At 70.7% G+C, this 1,088-nt stretch overlaps 1 protein-coding gene across 1 annotated transcript in view; it reads right to left on the bottom strand.

The window, feature by feature from the left end:
- MIOX (myo-inositol oxygenase) overlaps positions 1–1,088 on the bottom strand; it is a 6,773-nt gene that overhangs the window by 2,722 nt on the left and 2,963 nt on the right. Inside the window, exon 2 of the mRNA XM_026071161.1 lies at positions 197–277. Coding sequence (XP_025926946.1) covers positions 197–277 — 81 coding nt within the window. The remainder of the gene's footprint in view (positions 1–196; positions 278–1,088) is intronic.

Below are 1,088 nucleotides of genomic sequence, written 5' to 3'. Positions count from 1 at the left end.
GACCCCCAAGCACATCCGGCCCCGTGCAGCCGGACCCCCAAGCACACCCAGCCCTGTGCAGCTGGACCCCTGAGCACACCCGGCTCCATGCAGCCTGGGGACCGCCGCCGTGTCCGTCGGAGCAGCGATGCCCGCCGGCACCCGGTGGTGGTGGTGGCTTGCAAGGGCTCCGATGGTGGCGGCGGCGAGGGCTCACCGTGTAGTTCCGGTACTCGGACTTGGCCTTGCCGGACACGGCCTCCGACTCCGGCCGCTGCTCCCCGGAGGGGTCGCCTTCCTGGGGCGAGAAGGGCAAGGCAGGATCAGCGGGGCCGGACCCTGCGGATGGTCGGGACCATCTCTCATCCGCAGCCCAGCCTTCAGCTGCCTTCAGCACACGGCAAAGCGAGAAATCCAAAGCAGGAATTTGAGCGTAAACCGCTGCAGAGAGGGAGGAATCCAGAACCCGGCAGCACCGTGCGGAGCTGGGGCGGCGCAGGAGCAGGAGCAGCCCGGGATGGGCTGGCACGGGCACGGGGACAGGCACGGGCACGGGGACAGCRACCAAACTCCAGGAGCGCTGGCGGCGCCTCCCTCCCTGCCCTGCGCCCGCGGCTCGGGGTGATGATTCACGAGCCCCCGCCGGAGCGGTGCTGGCCGCCCGGCCCCGTTTATTTGCAACGACTGCAGCAAAGCCGGTTAATCAGTTTTTTTTCCTAACCTCAACTTTCCCCCCTAATCTGGTAAAAAGGTGGATTTGGGGAGGAGGGAACAGGCAAGGAGGGAGCAGCCGGCGCCCGGGCGGAGGCTGCGCTGGGGCCGTGGGCATCGCCCAGCCTGGCTGTGGGTGCGCCCTGGGGGGCCCCGTGGGGCTGGGTCCCCTTCGCCGGGGGTCGTGCGGCCGGAGCTGGGGGGCGCCGAGGTGGTGGCAGCTCCGTGGCCGAGCCGTGCTGGGCCCCGCGCAGCTGGGCGCCGCGAGCAGCCGGGAGAGGAGGCCCGGGGGCCGTTCCCCTGCGGGCTCCAGCGCGCTGCCGCTGACCCACGGCACAGGGCGATGCATGGGGCTGTGCCCCATAGCATGGGGTGATGCACGGGGCTGTGCCCCATGG

This window comes from Apteryx rowi, unplaced genomic scaffold (assembly GCF_003343035.1).
Source record: "Apteryx rowi isolate R43461 unplaced genomic scaffold, aptRow1 scaffold_322, whole genome shotgun sequence".
Taxonomy (NCBI): domain Eukaryota; kingdom Metazoa; phylum Chordata; class Aves; order Apterygiformes; family Apterygidae; genus Apteryx; species Apteryx rowi.
Note: the sequence above shows the minus strand (reverse complement) of the source record. Positions and strands in the feature narration are given on the sequence as shown.